This window comes from Leptopilina heterotoma, unplaced genomic scaffold (genome assembly GCF_015476425.1).
Source record: "Leptopilina heterotoma isolate Lh14 unplaced genomic scaffold, ASM1547642v1 Lhet_209, whole genome shotgun sequence".
Classification (NCBI taxonomy): domain Eukaryota; kingdom Metazoa; phylum Arthropoda; class Insecta; order Hymenoptera; family Figitidae; genus Leptopilina; species Leptopilina heterotoma.
Window position 1 is genome coordinate 456,361 of NW_025110924.1, and position 25,834 is coordinate 482,194.

At 22.3% G+C, this 25,834-nt stretch overlaps 2 protein-coding genes across 7 annotated transcripts in view; both read left to right on the top strand.

Moving 5' to 3' along the window:
• The window catches only part of LOC122501401 (catenin delta-2), a 43,653-nt gene extending 35,863 nt beyond the window's left edge, over positions 1-7,790 (top strand). The window contains exons 11-15 of one of the 6 annotated variants that reach the window (XM_043610824.1): positions 109-412; positions 702-840; positions 1,140-1,251; positions 1,827-1,922; positions 7,022-7,790. In XM_043610824.1, the coding sequence (XP_043466759.1) occupies positions 109-412; positions 702-840; positions 1,140-1,251; positions 1,827-1,922; positions 7,022-7,285 (915 nt within the window). In that variant the 3' untranslated portion in view covers positions 7,286-7,790. Of the gene's footprint in view, positions 1-108; positions 413-701; positions 841-1,127; positions 1,252-1,826; positions 1,923-7,021 lie in introns of all 6 variants that reach the window. The other 5 variants (XM_043610823.1, XM_043610825.1, XM_043610828.1 and 2 more) reach the window with 5 other exon arrangements.
• An 11,167-nt stretch (positions 7,791-18,957) lies between these two features.
• LOC122501402 lies at positions 18,958-24,846 on the top strand. Its single transcript, XM_043610829.1, has 7 exons — positions 18,958-19,122; positions 19,217-19,683; positions 21,476-21,600; positions 21,704-21,928; positions 22,288-22,423; positions 22,560-22,689; positions 24,725-24,846. Exons 2-7 carry the CDS (start codon positions 19,402-19,404, stop codon positions 24,808-24,810), a joined length of 984 nt encoding a protein of 327 aa, XP_043466764.1. The 5' UTR covers positions 18,958-19,122; positions 19,217-19,401; the 3' UTR covers positions 24,811-24,846.
• The last annotated feature ends 988 nt before the right edge of the window (positions 24,847-25,834 follow it).

The window sequence follows — 25,834 nt, forward strand, 5'->3', positions numbered from 1 at the left end:
TAAATCCTCCGACTAATTATTTATGATTAAGTGTTATTAATTGATATTAAAACGAAAAAATTGTAAATTGAGCATTTAATTGAAAAAGGAAAATTTTCCCCTTCGCAGGTTGACAGAGTGGTTTGTGCAGTCGCGACGGCACTTCGAAATTTAGCAATAGATCAACGTAACAAGGAACTTATTGGCAAATACGCAATGAGAGACTTAATTCAAAAGTTACCTTCGGGAAATAATCAACACGATCAAGGAACAAGCGATGACACAATTGCTGCAGTCCTCGCAACTTTGAATGAAGTTATTAAGAAGAATGCTGAATTTTCGAGGTCCCTACTCGACGCCGGGGGAGTTGAAAGACTCATGAATATCACCAGGCAGCGACAGAAATATACGCCACGAGTTCTTAAATTTGCTGGTAGTGTTTTCAATCAGACTTTCTATTTTTTTTATATCGCATTCTTGTCACTAATATTTATTTTATTTTTAGTTATTTTCCTTTTTCGTTTAGTTTTATTTTACTTTTTGATTATATTTTATTTTTTCATTTCATTTTATTTTACTTTTTGATTTTATTTTATTTTGTCATTTCATTTTATTTTACTTTTTGATTTGATTTGATTTTTTAATTTATATATTTTACATTCTATTTTTTATTTTTGTACGTAATGTAATCATTCGTAATCTAAATAAAAATTTCTTTTTAGGACAAGTTCTCTACACAATGTGGCAGCATCAAGAATTAAGAGACGTTTATAAAAAGCATGGCTGGAAGGAGCAGAATTTCGTGACGAAAACAGTCGCTGCTCGAAATTCCGGACCTAATTCACCAAACAATGCAAACAGGTATTTATTCCTTTAATTAAATTTTTTATTTTATTTATTATTTTGAAATTATTTAAACATTTTAAAAATTATTTTTTGCTTTTTCCTTTTTTCGATACTTTATTTCCTTTTTTTTCTTGTTAAATTATGAATAATTTCGCGGTCAATTTTTTGTTCCCTTTTTGTTTAGTTTCAAGACTCTGTGCTTTATTTTCATGCGCAAATGTTAAAATTCAATTTATATTTTTTTTGCACAGAGTCCCTAAGATAATTTTTTTTTCGAAACATTGATTCTATGTTAAAATTAGTTATGAATGCAGCACTCTGAATCGACCAATGGCAAGTCAAGGGAGCACTAGGTACGAAGATCGTACTATTCAACGGGGCAACGCCAATTCCAACAACGTCGGACGATCCACCATTTATCAGTCTGTAAGTAAAGATGAACTAAAGTAACAAACTTTTATTAAAAATTATCGTTGACACTATTACGCAAGGGATCGTTTAATTTCTATTAAAAAATTCAGTTTTTATTTTCTCCAATGAAAAAAGTTCTCAGTAGTTTTCTCTCCTGATATTAAATTATTTTTTTGCAAATATTATCAGTTGAAGAAAAAGTGAATTTACAAATTAATTTTTAATAATTTGAAATTAAATTCAAAATTTGAAAAAAATCGTACATATAAAATTGTATGATTTTAAAATAATTATTGTTTAAGTGTCAGAGAAATTTAACGATCGGGGAAAATGATTAACAAGTTGTTACTCGCCGAGCCAAAATTTTAATAATGGGCATTATTATTGTTTAAATAATCATCACAAACTATTTTAAATAATTTTCATCGCGCAATTAAATAAAAGATTTTTAACTAGATTTTTACTAAAAAAAAATGCAAAGCAATTGCGCGAATTCAAAAAGAAAAATGAAGAAAAGAATATGCGGTTTTGATAAATCAAGTTGATTTTGAAAAAACTTGAAAAAGAAAATATCGATCTATGTTTAACAGCAAAACGAGGAGATCGCAATGTCTGATATGCAGTATCCAAAACAAGGAACACACGCACCACCCGCTGGAGGCGTTTGCGTATTTCCTCCCAACCCAGTAAGTCACTAGACTTTAAAACGAAAAAAAAAATACAAAATGATTTTTTGCGCAATTATCAACGTAAAAAAAACACTAAAAACACCAACAAAGCTTTTTTAGGCACATTTGCTTAGAGCGCAAAAATTAAATATTAATCTCTCCTATAAGGAAAAAAAGAATTGCATTTTACGAATGAAAATATAGCATTTGTAATTAACATTTTAGTTTTTTTATTATTCATGATGCTCTTGGAATTTTTGGGGGAAAAAACGCTGTTTATTAACAATTCAAAAATAACAAATATCTGTGAGGTAAAATTAAATTTAGAAGCATTTTAAAATGAATCGATTTATTTTTTGTTAAAAAAAAGTGTTCAACGCGAATAAAATTTTTTCGATATCTCAAAAATTGAAACAAATTATTTTGCTGCTTTTCACTAACACAAATTCTAATTTAACGCACACGTATTTTAAATTGAGATTCGAAAAAAATTTCCTTTTTGATAGTATCGCAGAATTTTTTATATTTTCGAAAAATTAATAAACAGAGAGCGGAGAGCATTGCAAAAAAAGAGCTTGAAAAAAATATTGAAAGTGACACTAATGTGGGATTATAAATCTTTTTACATGGTAGCAATTGTGTATCGCACTAATCGAAGTTTGCAATTTGCATGATCGAATAATCTACATTTAATTAATACATACATTAATTACATTATTAATAACACACAAAAAAAATACTTAAAAGGAAATTTTCTTTTTATTATCACCGTCACTTTTTTTCTATTAACAATTTTTAAAAAAGCAACAAAAAAAATACAAATAAACAAAAAACTAATGTATAGAATGATAAATTTTTTATAAAAGGTACTACATATACACCAACATTTACACGAAAGTATTATTGATACGATATATATGTTATTTGTTTATAATACTCTATCGTAAACTTTGTATTTCAAAGTTTAAGAAAAGAAGAAAAAAAATGGAAAAAAATAATAAACAAGTAGGAACTTTCGAAATAAAATGAAAACGTTTGTAATCTTTGTATGTATACGTGAAGTGATAGTTACGTATTATGATTATGAAAGTGTATAAACTAAGTCAATTAAAGAACAAGAAGAAAAAATAACATTAAATTGTCATTTGTAATATGACAATGGCACTAAAAAGTAAATTCTTTGTATTGCAAGCATGCACTACATATATATTTATTGTTTTTTTGTTCATTAGAAAATTGCTAAGAGTATTTCGAAGTTCAATTGTTTTTTTTTATTTAACATGTTTAACATAATTTAACACGCACTATTAAAGAAAATTTCCTTAAATGTTAACAAAAAAAACTTACTTACATGTTAACAAGAAAATTTCCTTAACTGCTTACAAAAAGAATTTTTTTAACTGTTTACAGAAAATTTTCCTGCGCGGAAAAAATTTTCTCAATTGTTTATAGAAAATTTTCTATTTGGAGAAAATTTTGTTAACGTTTTGCAGAAAATTTTTCTGAGCGAAAAAAAGTTTTCTTAATCGATTATAGAAACTTTTCTATTTGGAAAAAATTTTGTTAACCGTTTATAGAAAATTTTCCTGAGCTGAAAAAATGTTCTTAATCGTTTATAGAAGATTTTCTTGTTTGGAGAAAATTTTCTGTTTGGAAAAATCTATAGAAAATTTTCATGTGCGGAAAAAAATTTCTTAACAGTTTATAAAGAAAATCTTTGTTAGGAGAAAATTTTCTCAACTGTTGACGAAAATTATAATTGAAAAGCAGTAAAAGAGGGAATAATATAGATTTCCGGTTTACTGTTAATTATAAAAATGATAAACTAAACATTTAACTCGTTAAAGGAAATTCTCTTAAACAAATAATTACGATGTTAATTGTTTATGCATTATGATATTAAAAAGTTGACGAAGAATTGTGAAAATAATTATTATAGAAAACGAAAGCAATGAGTCTAAGCGGCCTGAAGTTTCAGTATTCTGATTGAAAGTTTCAATCCAAGTGGCCTATAAAATGCAGACGTTGAGTTTTGAGAAAATTTTAATGAGAACTTCGACTCCTCTTAGAAATGCAATATTCTTCCAAGCGCAATGCACGGAAAGTAATAGCCTTCGAAGCTTTTTATTATGATAGAAAAGTTGACAAAGTATGAGAATTAAGAGAGAATTTAGAGAAAGAGAGCGAGAGAGAGAAAGAATGAGAGAGAGTGAGAGAGAACACATTGACTTAAAAATTAATTTTCCACTATTATACAAATTGAGAATTATAATTAATAATTATAATTTTTATTTATTACGAAAAAATTTGCTAAAAGCAAACTTAGTCTTCAATATTATTTTTGATTTCAAAGTTTCAATTTGTTTTTTCTCACTATTGAGTCAATTTTTTTTTGCAAGTGAAGGGAATTCGTGTTTTATTATTATATTTATTTACTGATTATTAAAAAATATATATAATAGAAATACTAAAGTTATCAGTGAAAGATTACTAATTTTTAGTATAAAGCATAATATTATTGTTAGTAGAGAATAATTGTTAGAGGAAAGTAAGTTTTTTTTTTTGTTAAAGCTTTAATCTTTCTTTTTTAAATATAATATTTTAAACTAAATATTATATCAGGGTAATTGGTTTAATATTTACAAAAAAATATATACTAATCGTCATTTGTTACGAATTGAAGGGAAATGAATTGATTTTGGACCAAACGAGGTTTTTTCCAATATAGAAACGAGGAAATGATTAATTGCCCCGGGGCAAAATTATTTGCTTTCAAATACATTGAGGTATTTAAAGCTGTAGACAACCGATTTTATTATAAATGGCTTTTTCTTTAAAAGTTTAAACATTAAGACATTTAATGTTGCATTTTATTTTTTTAATAATCACTGTTAATTTAATGACAAATTGAATATATTTTGTTTACTATTTTTCTTTTTTTTTCATCGAATTTATTATTTTAATTTATTTTTTATAGATAAACTTTTTTGCAATAGAAGTACATTATTCGATTTAATTTAATGAAAACTTTTTGTTTTTGTTTTTCTCTTTGTTGTAAATTATTTAAATTAAATTACATTAAATATTTGAATTAATTCAATTAATTTAATTACTTTATGATCCATAAGTTTTTCAGGTTCAAATGAACGAAATTTCTTAATAATTTTCATAAATTTAGTAATGTAAACTAAAAACTTAAATTTTACATTTATAAGAAAGGATAATTATAGTTTTATTTTAAAATTATTTTTTTTATAATGACGCAAAATTATTGTAACAAAAATTTAATTTCAAGAAGGTTAAATTTCGTTTATTTGAACGTTCAGAACTTAAAGAGCATAATTTAATTTAATTTCTTTTTTAATTAATTTTTCGGGCAATAATTTAATTAATCAAATTAAATTATTAATATCGTTTTTAATTAATTTTTCGGGCAATAGTTTAATTAATTAAATTAAGATCAGGTTTTTATTCACCGTTAAGACGAATGCATTTTTCTGAACTTCCAATAAGCCTAACGAAGAGAAAATCTTTTTTATATATTATTGTATTGTGCCAAATAGTTATAAATAATGGTGATTACAAATACATTGACTGGTGTTTGGATTTTTTATACTATTAAGAAAATATCTTCTTGATTTCTTTAATGGATTATAATATAATTATGGTAGAATAAATATATATTTATTTGTAAGAATTATGGCAGCTATTGCGAAATTGTAAACCAGTGTTATTTACACAAAAAAATGGCAATAAATTATGGAAAAAAAATATACATGGTAGAGAATATTATTGAATAATTTTTAAATTATCTCACATTTTTAATCAGTCGATTATGATTGATTTTAATTTGTGGTTTTGTATTTATTTTTGAATTTGTAGAATTTATTTGGGATTCATTTTGATATTATTTTGAATTTACTCAATTTATTTTGACATTATTTTGAATTTACTTACTGAATTTGTTTTGAATTTATTTTGGTGTTAATTTGGAATTTATTCAATTTATTTTGAATTCGTTCTGGTATTATTTCGAATTTACTGAATTTATTTGGAATTTATTTTGAATTGATTTTGACATTATTTTGAATTTACTGATTTTGAATTTATTGACATTGTTTTGACATTATTTTGATAATATTTTGAATTTATTTTGACATTATTTTGAATTTATTGGCATTATTTTGATAATATTTTGAATTTACTGAATTTATTTTGAATTCATTTTGATATTATTTTGAATTTATTGAATTTATTTTGAATTTATTTACTAAAGAAAAATTTATTCCTAAAAGGAACCAATCTAACAATAATTTATTCTGTTCTATTCTACTGAATATTAAGTAATAAGAAATTTTTTCTTTTAAATGCTTAGAATTTAAGATTTTTTTTTTTGAAATATTTATAGTAGTTTTTTTGAGTTAATAATTATTCTTAAAATGATTATTTCGCATAATAATTTTATTTACAATCATGGTCAGGCGAGTAACGCAGCTCAGATCATTTGTCTTGATTACAATCACTTGATACGTTTCATTTATCATTTAAATTTTACAAAATTTATCAACACGGAAGAAAATCATAATAATTAATTTCCCCCGTTTTTTTAAATTATCTTTTTCTATTATTATTATTTATAGTAATAAACATTAAACCGAACTAATTTAATACGAAATTTTCCTTTTTCCGTCAATAGAAAAATTAATAGTAAAAAATGAAAAAAAAGGATTGACAAAATTTGAGAATATTTCCGGAACGTTTTGAAAATACAGAAAAGTAGAAAAAAATAGAAAAAAATACAAAAAGAGAAAAATACTGTGTACTATTTTAATAAAATCAACTCGGACGTAAAAGTTTTATTGAAAAAAAAATACAAAAAAGGAAAAAATAAATAGAAATCGGAAATAAGGGAAAATTTTTGACTGTCAAACGTAACAAGTGAATTGTTAATCGAGTGATTGGCGGCCCCTGGATTTAATTAGTGCCCAAGACCCACCCCCCTCTCTGCCCTCCACTCTCACGTTCGTTATGAAAAAAAATGCCTTCTCCTGTTTTTGTGAGAATGTAAAAAAGAAAAAAAATTTGCACAGTACTAATCGTTGACCTGTGTGTTGCAGCAACCGAAACCCGGTGAGCCGCTGTACGCGCAAGTTAACTTGGAGAAGAAAAAGAAACGGCAGTATGAGCTGGGGGTGGGCCAGGGCCAAGTGCAGGGGGCCCCGGTCGGAGCTGTGCAGGGTGTCGGTATCGGAAGCACCGGCACACAATGGATCGGTGACGGTGTGGGAGTGGGTGTTGTGAACGTACAGGAAACTCCTGCTGCCACCGTAAACGTACCCCCGAATTCAACAGCAGTGTCCGCAGGAGACTCCTGGGTATAACATGCTCTCGATTATCTCTAAAGAAAATTAATGCTTTCCATCTCTATTTATGCGAGAGCGAATAATTTCAACAAAAAAAAAGAAAAGATTTTTCTTTCTTTTTTTTTCATGAGCACATATTCATGGAGATTTTTCTCGAAGCCGATCGTAATTCACTTTAATTTCTCTAAAGTGATATTGACGATGCAAAAATCACAATTATTTGTTTTTTTGACTGAATACACAATAATTGTATCTTATCGAGCTGCCAGAAAACTATTTTCAACTCAATATTCTGTGATTATTTTTTTTTGATTTTTTATTCTTAAATCAGAAGTTTTTTTTTGTATTGTTTATCGTATCAGATTTTTTTCTGATTAAAATATCAGATTTTCTTCTGATTTTTTGTATCTGATTATTTTATTCTTATGTGAAGAAGTTTTCTATTTTAGACGAGTTTGCAAAGTTCTTTCTTCGTATGAAAATGTAAATCAACTCCTTCGTGAATGCTGAAAATTTTCTATTGTAAAAATACAAAGTTTCTTGTGTTTTTTGAACTAAGTTTCTTTTTTTTTGTAAAATTTGTTATTTACTTCTATTGAGAAAGAAAATTGCAAACTTTCATAATATAAAAAGAGAAATATTTAAAATATTAAATCTTTATTAATTAGTTAAATTGAGTCTTTCTTTTTTTTGGAAAATTTATTATTTACTTCTATTGAAAAAGAAAAGTGCAGACTTTCATAGAACAAAAAAAAAGAAAGATTTAAAATATTAAATTTTTGTTAATTAATTAAATTAAGTCTTTCTTTTTTTTTGAAAAATTTGTTATTTACTTTTATTGAGAAAGAAAATTACAAACTTTCATTGAATAAAAAAAAGAAAGATTTAAAATATTAAAAATCTTCCTTCTCTTTTGTTCTAAAACTTATTTGTAATTTTTTTTCTTTTTTGAAGAAAAAAATTGCAAACTTTCGTATATTTTAAATCTTTTTTTTTTATTCTAACACTCAGGCTTCGCACTCATCTGTTGAAACCTAATATTTATTACTTTTTCACGATTTTCTACTATTTGGATACTTTTTTTTACATTTTTGACACTTTTTTCTACTTTTCGAAAATTTACAATACTTTAAATCCTCTAATAGTTGAAATAAAGAAGAAATTATTATAAAAAATTTAAATAAAATTCTTAGAAACATTTTAAGAATAAAGAAAATTTTTTGCAAGAATTCAATTATTTAAAATACAATTTTCAAGAAAATTTTTTATAACGAAATCCGTTATTTGAAAACTTTTTTGATAAAATTGTTCAAAAGATATCAATTATTTTCAAAAATTTAGATAAAATTTGTTCATAAGAATCTAATTATTTTTAAATATTTTAATTAAATTTCTAAGAAAGAATTCAATTATTTTCAAAATCTTTAATAATATGTCTAAAATATTCAATTAGTTTTAAAAATTTTAATGAACTTCTTCATAAGAATTCAATTATTTTTACAAATAATAAAATTCTTCTTAAAAAATTCAATTATTTTCAAAAAATTTGATAAAATTCAATTATTTTTACAAATAATAAAATTCTTCCAAAAAATTCAATTATTTTCAACGATTTCAATAAAATTCGTTGCAAGAATTCAATTATTTTCACAGATTTCTATAATATTAGTTGCAAGAATTCAATTATTTTTATAAATAATAAAATTCTTCACAGGATTTCAATTATTTTCAAAAATTTTGATAAAATTCATTATAAGAATTTAATTTTAAGAAATAATTAATTATTCTATCGATTATTATTAATTTTTCTATTGAAAAAATTGAATTCTTGTAAAACTTTCTGATAAGAATTGATTGAAAAATAAATTTCAGTTAATATTTCAGATAATTAAATTTCAAAAAATCAAAATTTGTAATCGTAGAATTTTTGTAGAATTCTAACTGAAAAATGGAAAAATTATTGAATTTTAGAAAAATTTAGAAGTAAACTTATTTCCACGACAAGATAGAAAGTGAATATTTTTCATGGAAATCAGGAAAAAGTCTAGGAAAATGTAGAATAAACTTTTTATAAATTTTTTGAATCGACTAAAACGAGTTTTTTTCAACGTCAAATTTTATTTTTCAATAGCCACTTTTTTTGCTACTTCTCTTCAGTTTTAAAGCTACTTTTTTTTAAAAATTAATTACCGAGTGCGAAGTCAAAAAATTTTGTTGCGATTTCTTTTACATTGAAAAAGAACATTTTAAAAAATATTTTAAACATATTTTTTTTCCCGTGAAAAACTTACTTTTTGATCTATTTTCTATTTTATAATCTTCACATGAGAATTTTATTTTTGAAATATGTCAACTCGCAGCTGTAATCGCACTGATGGCTCTAAACTTTGCAGCACAATTCTAAATTATTATATACAATATTATATATATTTAAAAAAAATGGTACTACTGCCGAAAGCATGGAACATTTTTTTTTCCTCGCACTACTTTGACAAGTTTTTGCGAACAGATTTTTTGCGTCAAAAAAATGACATGATTACGATTATTATTATTATTATTAAAAATGAATAAAAAATAAAAAAATATTTGCAAGAAAAATCGGAAAATACACGAGTAGATATAGTCTATTGCTATATTATAAATATATAAAATATAAATATATATAAATATAAATATATAAATATATATTGTATACACGATTATATTGTATAAACTTTTTGAGGCTGTGGGTGTGGCAGAGGATGAATGATATCTCCTAGCAACACTGCTACGGCACTACGTTGTTTATAGCATTTTTCTTTGTATTTTAGAAATTCGAACATTGTCTGAAAATTTTTTTCCATTTTCAGATAAAAAAAAAATTATCGCTTTTGAAAAAAATGTCCTGTTTCTTCATTTAGGGGAAAATTTATTTCTACACATTTTTCTTATGTGTAAAAAAGAATTTTTCTCGCTCACTGTTAAAAAACATTTTCTTTTCTCTATTTTTTGTATAAAAATGTTTTTTATACAGTTTGTGAAAATAGATTTTTTTTAAACTGTATCAAAAAATTTGTTATGCAATTTCCTGTAAAGAAAAGCAGTTTTTTACTTAGTGTGTGAGGGAGGAAAAAAATTGCGAAAAAAAAATCGAAAGACATTGTTTGACGCTGGTTAACAGTAAAGCCATTGACGACATTATTGTCGTAAATACGTAAAAAAATTGAATGGATTTTATGACGATAAGAAAAAATAATATTTGAAATATTGAGAAATGTCTGAAAAAAATATCACGTGTAAAAGAAAAGTGATAATGGTTATCGTTTGTCGAATCGTTATAAAGCGTATTAAGAGCCGATATTGCATAGATTATAAACCCCTGTTCTATTTCATGATTAATATTATATAGTTGACAATTTTCTAGAAACTAAAAAAGAAAAGAAAATAATAAAAAAAAACCGAGAGGCGAGATATCCAAAACTAGAAAAATGATTGTATTTGATAAAAACGATTTACATGTACACAATTCAAAAAAAATATCGTCGCACTTAGATATTAAGTTTCATTTTTCATAAAATGCCGATTACAAGACAATTTTTCTCTTTTTCTCTATTATTCTATTTTTTGAAGAAAAATTACATTCGAAATGGTAAAATTACATTTTATGGTAAATGAAATGTATTTTATAAATACAGGGAAAAATATTTACTAATTATTAATTAGAAATACGATTTGTGAGAAAAAGAAATTGTAATCGGTATTTTGTTTTTTATTGTAAATCGTTTTTGATATAATGTGAACTGTAAAAGCGATTTTAGTGTTTAAAAAAAAACAAGTAGAAAAGGCCACTCGTAATACAGGATAATTATTTACTGAAAAGGAACTATATACATAATTATATCGCCAAGAGACGCCTCAATTTAGAAAAAAAACAATCACGAATTAAGATCTCGATCAATGAGCCATAATTTTCTTCGATAGTTAAATTATCGAATTCTGTATTTACTAACTCTGTAAATTGCCAACTATCGAAGGAAATGTTTACGACAGATCATTAGGCCAGAGAAAATGAATAGAAGTAAAAAAAAAGGAAAATAAGCCATAGCAGATGATAAATTACAGAAACTCTTTTTAAAAAATGAATTTTTACCACGAAAAAGAATATCTCTTCTAAAATTTGGATTTGGAAATTTTTCAGAATTTCCAAACTTTATTTGATATTAGTTTTTGACTGAATAGTTTCTTTTCTTTTATGTGAAATGGAAGAGATGTTTTTTTTCTGTTCGATGTAAGAAAGAGTTTTTGTAAAGCGATTATTGGGGAACTTTTTGATAAACGTTTTTTTATTTTTTCTCTTCTCTAAAGAATTTTTGTAAACCGAATTTATAATTTTTTACGAGAAAACTGCTTGAAAAAAAAAACAAATTGTACAGTAGACGAAAATGGACGCTCAAAGAAAAAAACATATTCAATTCTTCTAAACAAAAAAGGACATACAAATCGCTTTAGCACTTTAAGAAGCATAGTTTTTAATTTTAAAAAGTTTTGTTTCTTCGTTCGTTTTAATTCGTATTCAAATTAATTTTTATTAGAATGTCTTATAGAAATTAATACATTTTTGAGAAATTAATATAATTGGAAAGAAATGAAACTGGAAAAAAATACTAGAAAAAAATTAATTGCACTAGAATAAAACTAAAGAGAAATAAATTGAACTGGAAAAATTAAATTAAATTTCATTTCAAATTAAAAAAAAAATACAATATTTAAAATTTAAATAGAGAAAAAATCATTTAAATCGACTTATTCGGAATCTTATATTAATTTTTATTTGACATTCTAATATTTAATTTGTTAACTTGTGAGAAGAAGAAAGAGAAGAAAAAGAAAGACTAGAATTCGCTAATTTAGAAAATTATAAATTTTTTCTAGTTTCATATTTACGAAGACAATATTTATATTGTTTGAAAATTATTTTTCATTAAAATCTTTATCAAAAATAATTTCAAACACAATTCTAAAAGAAATGAATCAAGGCTCTAAAAATAACAGGACTATTGCGAAGTAATTTTTTGCTCTATTTAAGAATAATTACTTTTTCAATATCATAATATAGAAATATTTTAGAGAAAGTTTTCTTTCATATACATAAAAAAATGATTAGTACACAATAATTGAGAGTGAAATATCTCCGTTAAAATTTTTCCAAAAGAAAAAAAAATGAAAAATTATGTCTTAATTATGTGCAGTAAAATACTGTATTTTCAATGAAATAATCACTTTTTTAAAATGAAGACGAAGAGAGATATTTTATATATTAATTTTTTGTCATAAAACAATATTGTTAACTTTTTTATAAAAGTTTATAATTTTTCATTTCTCGCCGCATAATCTTCCAAAGAAAATGAAGATTTTTTTATTTTTCGACCAAACTCAAAATTTTGTTGTGTGATATCTGGATAAGTTATAAGAATTATATTTGAAAGTTGAAAAAAAATAAGTTTTGAAAAAAAAAATTTGTCTACAAAAAAAGAGAGAAAGTCAAGCAGTGCATTTTGTAAAGCATTTTTTTTCTGATTTTCTCAAAAGAAAAAAGAAACACAAAAAATTGTATATCATTAGATAAATGATTGTAAACAAGTTTTTTGCACACTGTGACAATCTCGAATTTTTACGGGGGAACAAATCATTTTTATTAACAGGCAGCCTAACTGTGTGCACGCTATTTTTATATTAGTTGCACTAGTACTTTTCAAATTTCGAGCGAATCTTATTACCATGTGTATATAAATCTTCATTCTCATGACTTCGTAAACATTATTAAAAAAAAGTGGAAAAAGAAAAAAAAATGATGAAGAGGAAAAAGAAAGCTAGATTATAAATGAAATAGAAATTCCATCAGAATTCAAAATCCCAATGTTTTTTTTTGCGACGATTTCATAAAAATTGAAGCTGAAATTTTGAAAGTAAATTGATTATTTAAAAATTAAAATTAAAATATTGATTAATTAATTAAATAATTAATTTGAATGAATTAAAATAATTAAAGGATCTCCATTATTTGAAAAAAAAAATTTTAAGAAATTCTTCAAAAGAGTTTAATTAGAATTTTCAAAAAACTTTAATAAAATTCTTTGCAAGAATTCAATTATTTTCATAAATAATAAAAATCTTCACAGCATTTCAATTATTTTAAAAAAAATTAATGAAATTCTGCGCAAGAATTCAATTATTTTCATAAATAATAAAAATCTTCACAGCATTTCAATTATTTTAAAAAAATTTAATGAAATTCTTCGCAAAGATACAATTATTTTTTAAATAATAAAATTCTTCTGAAAAAATAAATTATTTTCAAAGATTTCAATAAAATTATTTGCAAGAATTCAATTATTTTCATAAATAATAAAATTCTTCACAGGATTTCAATTATTTTCATAAATAATAAAATTCTTCGCAGAATTTCAATTATTTTAAAAAAATTTAATGAAATTCTGCGCAAGAATTCAATTATTTTTACAAATAATAAAATTCTTCTAAAAAAATCAATTATTTTTAAAGATTTCAATAAAATTTCTCAAAAGAATTCAATTATTATCAAAAATTATAATAAAATTTTTAGAAACAAATCAAAAAATGTTAAGAAACTTTTTTGGAACAATAAATTTTCAATTAATTAATTAATTTGATGTTTCGAATTTGAATAAATTTGATGATTCGAATTCGAAACAACTTTGATAATAAATTGAATTTGAATAATCAAAATATTTTCAAAATTTGCTGAAAAAAGACAATTTTTTTGAAAGAAGTTGCGAAAAAGAAATGAAAAAAAATGAAGAGAAAGGAAAAAAGAGTTAAAAAAATCATATTGTCATTACGTATAGTAATGCCTAACGAATAGAGGAATAATAGTTTACTGTTCCACATACATATTAAATATTAATTAAATGAAGTATAAATAAGCATGGGTGTGCATCATAGATGTATTAAAAAAGAAGTTTCAACACGCATTTAGTATTAATTATTATTATAATTAAATAATAATAATAAACATAAGTCGTTATTCAAAAAAAAAAAAAAAAAAAAATTGAATGTGAGCGCGCGGCTGGGTGGGAAATTTTTCATAATGAAAAAAAGAAAATGAAAGAAACTGTTTTCTTTTTCCGAAGATTTTATATATTATACACATATTATATTATTATATAATTGAAATAATTAAGTACGGTTACATTCTGATCGTGTTTTTTGTGATATTTCTTAATTTAAAAAAAAAACTGTGTAAATCAAAATTGTATAATTGTGAAAGATGAATGATTTTTTTTCTCGTGACATTTTTTTTGTTACACTTAATATAAATAATACCTAATAATTACCGGTTTTACGGTTTCAATCGACTTCCGTTTTTATTTTTAATTTTTTTTTTCTGTATAGTTTTTTTGCATTTAGCTCTAATTTTTATTAGTTTTTAATTTCTATTTTATAAATAAATAAAAAAAAAGAAGCAAATCGTGTAATGATTGTCGTAAATGACTTTCAAACTTAGCCTTACGACGAACATCAATTACTAAATATGTACAAATAAATACTAATGAGATAGTCGTCGTGTATTCAAGTATTTCATAAAAAAAAGGCAGACTGAACTTTGTAATTTTAACGACCACCTGTAATGCGTGAGATTTCTTGTACTCATACTTATTACGCAAGGGTATATAAATATGATATATATAAATATATAAATATTATGTTGAATTCTATAGATATTATAATTATTATTTTAGTTATTAATTATTATTAATTATTATTATTATTATTTTTATTATTATTATTATTATTATTATTATTATTATTATTATTATTATTATTATTATTATTTTTATTATTACTATTTTTATTTTTATTATTATTATTATTTTTATTATTTTTATTATATTATTAATTATTATTTTTTTTATTATTAATTGTAAATATTACTACTACTAATATTATCACAATTACTATTGACGATAATAATATTACTAGTATTAATATTTTGAATTAACATCATTAGAATTGATTATTAATTATATTAGAATATCGACAAGAAAAGATGTTTCTTTCGCACGACTCATATCGTAGAGAATTTTTTTTAAAGCACCTCTATGAAAAGAACTATTATAAATTTATAATTTATAATTTTAATAGTAAAGTATGAGTTTTTTCCATGTGTCTCTAAATATTGGTCTGAAAGAAGAAGAAAAAATTAGAAAGACGAGAGAAAAAAAAACTGGGAAAATTCTATCATTTATTATGTAATAATATTGTCGAGATTCGCAGTTCTATATCGAAATAGATTTAATTTTTAAGCGAGAGTTTCTATCATCATTATTATATATCGTTATCGTCGCTGTATTATTTATATCGAAAGAGTACCACGTACATACTTTTTTATTATTATTATTATTAATTATTAATTATTATTATTATTGAAATGAAAATCGAATAGTGTAATTCAAATCCGACTGAAAAACAATTAAAGAATTTAACTCCGCAATTGTTTTATTATTTATTATAGATAGAAATTAATTTTTTTTTATTTAGAATAAATATTATTCAATTTAGATATTATTTTTCGTTAAAAAATATTTGTATTTAAATTGTGGGTATTTATATTTCCTACCCAATTTTTTAGGGGCGAAAGCAAATGGTATTAATTATATTTTCTTATTAAATCGTAAATATTTTCATTTATATTATTGTATACCTAGCCAAACTATCATATGTTGTATGGGGCTGCTTATTTTAAACAATTAAAAAAATTTTAAAGAAATAATTATTATAACCTAACAAAGAGATTTAACTAACTAAAATTCAAATAATTTCACTCAATGGTCTCAATTTAAATAGAATTTACATTACTAGACTTAAACTATGGCTAGAACAATTACAATTAGTATCTGGGTCATCTTTTGCATTGCTTATTTTATAAAGCCATTTTAAATTAAATACTTTTTAAAGAAATAATAATTATTACACACTGAAAAAAGTTTTACTTGAAATAGCGATAAGTTTCTCTAGAATAACGAAAGTATTAATTGAAGCACTGAAAAATTTCGCTACTAAAGTGAAATCTGTAGTTCATCCAGCTAAATATTTTTTGCCGTGCATAACGAAAAAAGAATTAAATTAACATCAGATTTTCTACATTAAAAAAAAACGAATTCAAATAGAAATTAATCATTTTACAACTTAACCAAATTCACCCCAGAAATCACTGAATTCGATAATTTAGAAGAAAGTCAGACAAAAGCAGGGTTCCTACAGAATCTGGAAATCATGGAAATCATGGAAATGGTATGGAATTTTTAAAAGGCTTCTGCAAATCAGGGAAATCATGGAAAAGGCCTGGAATTTTTAAAAGTTTCTAAATTTTATCCGTTTTCCATTTTTTCTCTTTAATAAAAATTCAAATAATAATGAAGCTAAATGGCATAAAAGAGAAGAAAAAATGTTGAATTTTAAGAAATTCGATTTTTCGGATTTTTGATAATTTTTAAAAATATTTTTGATTTTTTACCAAAGAGACGAGACAATTTAATAAGTAAAGTATTTTCCAAAAGCACAAAAATAATGAAGCTAAATCCCATAAAAGAGAGGAAAAAATGTTGAATTTTAAGAAAATCGGATTTTTGAATTTTTGATAATTTTCGATAATTTTAGATTTTTTACCAAAGAGTCGAGACAATTTAATAAGTAAAGTATTTTCCAAAAGCACAAAAATAATGAAGCTAAATCCTATAAAGGAGAAGAAAAAATGTTGAATTTTAAGAAATTCGGATTTTTGAATTTTTGATAATTTTCGATAATTTTAGATTTTTTACCAAAGAGTCGAGACAATTTAATAAGTAAAGTATTTTCCAAAAGCACAAAAATAATGAAGCTAAATCCCATAAAGGAGAAGAAAAAATGTTGAATTTTAAGAAAATCGGATTTTTGAATTTTTGATAATTTTCGATAATTTTAGATTTTTTACCAAAGAGTCGAGACAATTTAATAAGTAAAGTATTTTCCAAAAGCACAAAAATAATCAAGCTAAATCCCATAAAGGAGAAGAAAAAATGTTGAATTTTAAGAAATTCGATTTTTGAAATTTTTCGAATTTTTGATAATTTTAGATTTTTTACCAAAAAAATTCATAAAATTCTTTGCAAAAAGTTCAAATATTATTTATTTTCATAAATAATAAAATTCTTTGTGACCAGAATTCAATTATTTTTGAAAATTTTTATCTAATTCTTTGCAAGAATTGAATTATTTTCGAAAATTTTAATCTAATTCTTCGGAAGAATTGAATTATTTTCAAATTTTTCAAGAAAATTCTTTGCAAAAAGTTCAATTATTTTCATAAATATTAAAAATTTTTGCTAGTATTCAAGTATTGTCAAATTTTTTTTTTTTATAGAATTCTTTGCAAACATTCAAGAATTTTAATAAATAATAAAATTCTTTGCAAGAATTCAATTAATTTCAAATTTTTTCAAACATTTTTTGTAACAATTCAATGATTTTCGAAATATATTAATTTAAAAATTTAAAACATTAGAGAAAAATTATTGTAAAAGTTAGGGAAAACAACAATAACTTTAAATTGCGAACAAATTTTTTTGAATACAACGAATATTAATATAGATTGTAGATTATTATATATATTATATTATATTGTATATTATTTGAAAAAAACAAATTCTTTGAGTAAAGAAAAAAATAGCATTAGTGACACTTTTTTTTTCTTTTTTTGTAAAAAAGAGATTTTTTATGGAATTTCATTTGTAACAAAATTGGCGATTCCGAATTGAAAAAAAGGCATTATCAGGAGAGTTTATAACATTGTCTACTATTGTGAAAATCAATTACTGTACGTTCTTTCCAATCTCGAGAAAATTGCGTTTTCAAATGCTGCAAATTGTGAGAAAAATAGAAAATTAAATGATTTATTTTTTATTTAATTTACATTGGGGAGGGACTAAAAATAGACTTTTTAGATTGTTATTCGTGAAAAATTAGATTATTTATAATGTAATAATTGAATTAAAATTTATTAATTTATATATCAATATAACTTAGTTTTTTTTAAATTTAAGTTTATTTTTTGCATTTGAATTTTTTTTTATTTTCAAGGTTATTAGAAGAATAATCCCGAAAAATCTTGAGTTTAATTATAAATTTTTTATTTTCATTTTATTTTTTTATTTTAATTATTTAACTTATTTAAATTTTTAATATGTACAAATTAATAAATTTTAATATATTGACATATTAACGAATTATCAAATAGAGGGGAAAATTAATTTTTTTATTTATTTAAACAATATAATAAGAAATAATATATTATTATAAATAAGTTTACAATAAGAAATAATATTTGAAAAAATAAAAAATGGAATAGTTTTGAAATTAAAAGTTAAGAATAATTTTTCTCGACATTGGAAAATTTTTATCAACGAAAAGTCATCGAAATGTTTTAGATATATGTATTTATGGCAAAGTAATTGAAAATAATCGGTTCAATGGTTCGTGATACCTGCTTTTTGAGATAAGAAGAAAATCGATTTCTTATGAACCGTAATTTTTAATTTTATTTCCAAAATTCGTTTCTACTCAACAGGATTTAATTTTTTTTTGTAAAGAAAAAATCATTATTCATTTTTTATTTGTTATAATTTTTACTAATTTTTGTTACTTTTTAGTATTTTTCTTCCTCGTGGAGGAAGAAATTTTACTTTTTTTCCACAATTTTCTACTTCTTTTCACTATTTTAATTTCTTCACTGCGAATTTTCTTCGCGATGAAGACGCATTTTTGTCGAGTAAGAAAAAAAAATGTTTACCCACAAAAAAATGGTGAGTTATTTTCAATATATCTAAATTTTTTTTTTCTCTAATTTCCAATAAATCTGTATTTATTAACTAAATTTTTTTTTATTTTAATATATAGAGAAAAAAATTGGACATCATAAAATTGCAATTCCCATGGGAGAGGACAGATTGTATCTTCCGGTTTCACGGTTCTGTGAATTTTCTATGGATTCCCAAGCAACGCTCCGGCGCAGTTGAAGCGCACAATGATTTTTCAAAGAAGCACTGGGAAATAAAGCTCGACACAGTCTAATAGAAACCACCATGACTGATAGAAACGAGAAAGTTGAAAAAAGCCAATCGGATTTTATTGTAAAAAAATCATTGCCTAATGCAAAAAAAGAATTACGTCTCATTATAGAGAAAATTGATCATATTGGATATGCGATTCGTGCAATTTGTCTTTGGCGCGCTTACTCACACTTGCGACCATTTCAAATTAAATTTCATCTATCACGTTATTCGAGTTTTGGAATTTTCACCATTTTTTGCTGGATTATTTATTATTCTTTTAATCGTTACATCACAACGATTAAATACGATCGTGTAAGTATAGTGTGAAAAAAAATCACTATTTTTCTTTTTTACAATTTTTTTTTTTCTTTTTGGGGGGAATTGTATTTAAAATTGTGTTATATTTTTCTGGTTCATAATTTTTTTTATTTTCTATAACTTTTGGGTTTTTGATTCAAAATTTTGTTTTAATTTCGTCTTCTTCATTTATTTATTTCCTATTTTATTTATTTTTAATTTCATTTATTTTTTATTTTATTTACTTGATTTATTTTTCTGTTTTTATTTTTGAAGAATTTTTTATTAAAATCTTTTTTTAATTTCGTCTTTTTCATTTCATTTTTATTACATTTCTTTTTCATTTCTTTTTCATTTTATTTACTAGCAAACGGTTACGCGCGGAACGTGGTATTCAATTTATTAATGTTGTGAAAATTACAAAATTTTTCATTTTCAAATATGAATTTTTGAATAATTTCAGATTCAAACTTTAAAAAAATTCAATATTATTAACTAATTATTTACTAATTAATTATTCTTGTTTATTAATTTCAAATATTTAAAATTCTTATCAAGAATTCCGTTATTTCGTAAATTATATAACATTCTTCGTAAGAATTCAATTATTTTTATAAATAGTAAAATTTGTTTGCAAAAATTCAATTACTTTTTAAACAAAATTTTAATAAAATTTCAGGAACGAATACAATTATTTTCTAAAATTTTAATAAATCCTTTGAAAGAATTCAATTATTTTTTTAAATAGTAAAATCTTTGCAAAATTTCAATTATTGTCAAAAAAGCTTTACGAAAGAATTCAATTTTTTTCTTCATTTGTTATAAAATATTTTAAAAGAATTTAATAATTATTTGATCTAAAATTTTTATAAATCCTTCGAAACAATTAATTTTTATTTTATAAATTGTAAAATTCTTTGCAAAAATTCAATTATTGTTAATACAATTTTAATAACATTTCATGAAAGAATTCAATTTTTTTTTAATTTTCAATAATATTTATCGAAAAAATTCAATTATTTTCTAAACTTTTAATAAATCCTTCGAAACAATTCAATTATATTTTATAAATTGTAAAATTCTTTGCAAAAATTTAATTATTTTCAAAAACATTTCACGAAAGAATTAAATTTTTTCCTTTTTCGTTGTACAATTTTTCAAAAAAAATTCAATTATTTTATAAAATTTTAATAAAATTCAATTATTAAACGTTTAATTTCAATTATTAACAAAGACGATTATTTTAAAAACTTGAAAGAAATTATTCATAAAATTCAATTAAATTACAAATTTTTAATTAAAATTATTAAAGAAACTCCATTATTTTAAAAAAAATTCAAAGAAATTTTTCGAAAAGAATTTAATTAGAATTTTTAAAAATTTTAACAGAATTCTTCACGAGAAGTCAATTATTTTTCTAAATAATAAAACTCTTTGAAGAAATTCTATTATTATTAAATTTTTTGATAAAATTCTTTGCACAATACGATGTTTTTTTATTTTCTCTTTATTTATTTATTTTTCAATTCTTTTATTTTTGAAATTTTTTTTATTTAGATTTTTTTAGTTTCTTTTTTTTATATTTATTTTCTATTTTATTTATTTTTCAATTCTTTTATTTTTGATAAATTTTTAATTCAGATTTTTTTCTAATTTCTTCTTTTTTTTACTTATTTTTTATTTTATTTATATTTAAATTATATTTTTTTATTTTCGGAAATTTGCCGACATTTGGAGTTAATTATTATTCTTTAATGTAATTTTTAGATTTTCATTTTTTTTTTAAATGAAAATGAATTTATTTCAGTGTCTGAAGGAACAGCCGGCATTTGCTCAGAAATATTTTCGACCTCCAGTGGATTGTTCGATGTGCCATGACATTCAACAGGTTGAAAGAGTCTCGAATTTGGATCCAATTGCATTTGAAGAACGGTATTTTGAAAAATATATATTTTTCTCCTATAAATTTATTTGAATTTTTTTTTGGAAATTTTTGTTTAAAAAAAAAATTTTTCTTTCCTTGGAAATTCAATAGATTTGCGTATACAGGAAGACCTGTGGTTATAATTGACGGTGCGGCAAATTGGACAGCAATGAATGTATTTTCTTTTGAATTCTTCAAAAATTTGTATCAAGAACAACGCGTTAGTTGTCAATTTTTTCCATATCAGACGGAATTTCATAATTTGAGAGATGTCTTCAATATGAGCGCGGAAAGAGCGCTTCTCAAAAGTGGCACTCAACCCTGGTACGTTGGATGGTAAGTAAAATTTGACCTGAATTTTTTGAATTTTATTATGAATTTAAAATTTTTAAATATTGAAGAAATAAAAAATATTTATTAAATTCTGAATTTTTTAATTGTAAATTAAATTAAATTAAATTAAATTAAATTAAATTAAATTAAATTAAATTAAATTAAATTAAATTAAATTAAAGAATTAATTAAATTAAATTAAATAATTAATTAAATTAAATTAAATAATTAATTAAATTAAATTAAAATATTAATTAAATTAAATTATTAATTCATTAAATTAATTTTAATAAAATTAAATTTAATTAAATTATTGAACAAAATTTATTTTTTAATTTTATTTACTGTTTTTTCTACTTTAGGAGTAATTGCGAAAAAAGTATTGGTACAATTCTCAGAAGACATTACGACAGACCTTATTTTTTGCCCGAAAATGCCGAGAGTGAAAAAACTGACTGGATTTTTATGGGAAGTCCCGGATATGGAGCGCCAATGCACGTAAGTATTGCAAAATTATCATAAATTTTCTTTTTAGTAAAAAAAAGTCAGTTTGAACTTTTTTTTTATTTTGAATATATTTTTTATTGATTCAATTTTTATATTTTGATAATAAGAAATAATAATTCTTTAAAAGGTCGATGACGTTACGAATCCATCGTGGCAAGCTCAAATAAAAGGGAAAAAATTATGGTCACTGGAACCGCCTCGCGAATGTCATTATTCGTGTAGTAGTCTCAAAATAATTGTCAACCCTGGAGAAATACGTAAGTTAATTAATTTAATTTATTTTCTTTTTTTTCTATTTTTTAAATTTAATTCAATTAGTAAACAAAAATTAATAATATTCATTAATTATTCATGGGACTTAATTTAATTATTTAATTAAATTAGAAAATTTTCGTTTGGATTTTTTTTCTCTTTTTTCAGTTCGATTACCCATTTATTTATATTTAAAATTGAAAATGAAACATAAAATCATTTCCATTATTCTAAATTTAATTTCCATCGATTTGGAGTTTGTACGAGGTTGATTCTCATTTTATAAACCGCGTTATTTGCGAGTTTCTTCAATTTATAATTATTTGTTGAAATATTCATTGATTTCGTGTCGTTTCCGGATTCCAATTTTAACTCTTAATCCTCTCAAGTCCCATGAATAATTAATAAATAATATTCCGACTTGAGAAACCAATATTCTAAACGAGTCGAGTACCTTGCGATGCCTTCAAACATGCAATAAATTATTATCTATGTACATAAGGACTTTAAATTAGTTTAATGATTTAATTAATTGCGTTAGTTAACTTTTATATAGAAGGGATAATTTAATGTCTCAATTTTAGAGAGTTTCTTTTTCTTTCCTTTTTTCTCTTCACTTTATTCTTGACTCTCTTCTTTTTTCTCGAAATTTTTCTTCTTTTTTGATATTTTTCTTTCTTCTTAATTTTATACTTTTTTTAAAACTTTTTATTTATTTTTTTTTAATATTATTGTCAGATAATTAATAATAAAAATATTAATTTTTTTTTCTTGATATTTTCCTTTCTTTTTAATTTTTTACTTTTTTTTACTTTTTATTTTTTTAAATAAGTATATTATTGTCAGAATTAATAATAAAAATATTAGTTTTTTTCTCGATATTTTTCATTTTTCTTAATTTTTTCCTTTTTTAAACTTTCCATTTTATTTTTTTTAACATTATTGTCAGAATTAATAATAAAAATGATTTTTTTCTTAATACTTTTTATATTTCTTCAGTTTCTTTTTTTCTTAACTTTCTACTTGTTTTTAACTTTTTCTTTTTGTTGAATATTATTGTCAGAATTATTAATTAGAATATGAATTCTTTTTTCTTGATATTTTTCTTTTCTCTTAACCTTTAACTTTTTATTTATTTATTTAGTTTTTTTATATTATTGTCATAATTAATAATTAAAATATTAATAAAAAATATAAAAATTAAATTACGAGAGAGAGAAATTTGAATATTTTACTAAAAAAAAATACTTTGAAATTGACAATTATAGAAACTGTTTTCCTTGCGTTAATTTTAGATTATACAGATATGTCGGAATTTTCAAATTAATCAAATACACGTATGATGGATATTAAATTTTCATAAAATTTTCGTTAAATAACTTTCTTAGAATTCAAATTAATTAATTTATTCATTTTTCAAAATATTCAGCAATGCAGGGAAAATAATAAATTTACAATTAAATGCGAAAGTTTTATTTTTAATTTTATTTTCATATCATTAATAATTTATCAGTTAGGAAAATTTTAATAATCAAATTGTCTTCTTCTTATGAATTTTTATTACCGTTTTTTATTCTTGTATTAATAAAAATAATTATTAAATTACTAAAAATACTAGAAATATTTATTATTTTTACTAAAAGGAATTATAAATAAATTATAAATGGCTAATTGTAATAAAACTAATAATTATTATTATTTTTACTATTTCAATTATTTATTTTTCAATTTTCGTAAATTTCATAATATCATCGCAGTTGATTAATTTATTTTTATAATTTATGTACTGTGTTAAATTATATTTATTATATTATATAAATAATAATAATTATTATTTTGTCAGATTAAATTAAATTAAATTAAAATTATTTAAAGAATAATTATTATTATATTATTATTATTATTGTTTCAATATTATTCTCGACAATGAATTTATTCGAAGTGTATAAAAAATTCGATTAAAAATTGATTTAAATTTAGCAATTTGCAAATTAATTTTTAAAAAAATGCCTTTCTCACTATTTTTTTTTCTTTTTACAGTTGTTTTGGACACCAACTGGTGGTATCATCAGACGAAGATCGTTTCCGAAGATATGAGTATTACAATAGGGGCTGAATATGACTAAGTGTAAAATAAAATTATACAAAGTTAAACATTTGAAAGTTTAAAATATTATAAAAAATATATTCTAAAGAGTATAAAAATTTATATTTCTTTCAAATTAAAATAATTTTCAAGAAACTTAAAAAATTTCTAGCATTTCGTATAAAATTTTATTATTTTAATATTTAACTTTGAAATTTCTTTTCACTTTTTTAATTTTTGATAAAAAAAAATATTTAATTGTTATTTTTCGATTTTAAAGTTTCTATTATTTTTTATTTATTCATATTTTATATGTAATTTAATATTAGTTTTTTAACTAGAAAAATTACATTATTTGAATAAAATTAAAATTCTGTCATTTGTAGAAAAAAACGAAAATGTAAACATTTTGTTTCCCTGAGAGAGAGAGAAATGAGAAAATAAATTTTAAAAATATTTTTTAAATAATTAAAGTGATTTGAACGAATGGTAAAGAGAGTCCCTCGGTATTATTACATGTAAACACTGTAGATGTCTCTTGAATTCTCTTCTATTCATTTCCATTCGTTTCGATAATTATTTTTTTAAAATTAAAAATCAATATTTCGTAAAATACTTTTTTAAGAAAGGAAAATATAATTCACATATTTGTTGAAATATTAATAAATATAATAAATAGTGAAAATTAACGATCACGAAAATTAACGAAAATTAACGAGTGATCGTTAATTTTCACTATTTATTAAAATACGACTGAGTGATAGAATCATCTCTACTCTTATTAATAAATATAATTTACACTTTTTAGTAATCGTTATAGAGAAATGAATTTAAATTACTTTCATGAAAGTACGAGAAACATTTTCGTTATTTTTCTCTTTTTGAAAATTTCGATTCAATGTAAAGAAAAAAATTTTTGAATAAAGTTAAAATAAAGATAAGAATATTTTTCATAAATCAAATTATTACTACTTAAATAAAATAAATAAATAATAGAAAAAATTAAAAATAAAATTAATTTTTGTTCTTATTTTTCGAATAATAAATAATTATTTTTAAATACG